The sequence below is a fragment of the Lipotes vexillifer genome, unplaced genomic scaffold (genome assembly GCF_000442215.2).
Source record: "Lipotes vexillifer unplaced genomic scaffold, Lipotes_vexillifer_v1.1 scaffold1252, whole genome shotgun sequence".
Lineage (NCBI taxonomy): Eukaryota > Metazoa > Chordata > Mammalia > Artiodactyla > Lipotidae > Lipotes > Lipotes vexillifer.
This window is the reverse complement of record NW_006771619.1, coordinates 84,312-84,939: the sequence shown is the minus strand read 5'-3', so window position 1 is coordinate 84,939 and position 628 is coordinate 84,312. Positions and strand designations below refer to the sequence as shown.

Here is a 628-nt window from a genome sequence, read left to right as displayed (position 1 = left end):
CACCCCCCCCGCCCCCGCCCCCCCGCCACAAGGCAGCCACCTCGTCTTGCACTCAGTACCTGAGCAGTTCTGTCCAGACCCTCCTAGGGGCTGGCTTGCCGCCAAGAACCTGAGATGCAAACTCCCATCCCCCATGCCTGCGTCCGCGCCCCGGTCCAGGACGGCCCCAGGGCTCTCCCACCTGTTCCGCTTGCTTGCTCCGGGCAGGTCAGCAGGGATCTCAGGCTGCCTACCCTCCTCTCCCCTCTCCCGCCCCGGCCAGAGGTGCTGATGTTCGAGACGGACGACCTGGTGCTGCGCAAGAACGTGAAGAACGTGGTGCTGTGCCTGCTGGAGCTGGGCCGCCGGGCCCTGCGCTTCGGCGTGGCGGCGCCCAGCCTGGTGCGGCTGGAGGAGGAGATCGACCAGGAACTGCGGCTGGAGCTGGCTCTGCCCCCGCCCGACCCCCCGCCGCCGCCGCCGCCGCCGCCGCCGCCGCCGCCGCCGCCGCCCGAGCAGGACAGAGCGCGCCGCAGCCCCGCGCGTCCGGCCGCCGCCCGTGCCCATCAAGCAGCCGCGCCGGAGCTACACCGCGGGACAGCCCGGGCCGCGGCGCACCCCGGCTCGGCCCAGCCCAGCCCAGTCCCGG

General features: G+C 74.5%; 1 protein-coding gene across 1 annotated transcript in view; it reads left to right on the top strand.

The window, feature by feature from the left end:
* Positions 1–628, top strand: part of GAS2L2 (growth arrest specific 2 like 2) — a 7,768-nt gene that overhangs the window by 1,579 nt on the left and 5,561 nt on the right. The window contains exon 2 of the mRNA XM_007447043.1: positions 263–446. Within this exon, the coding sequence (XP_007447105.1) occupies positions 263–446 (184 nt within the window). The remainder of the gene's footprint in view (positions 1–262; positions 447–628) is intronic.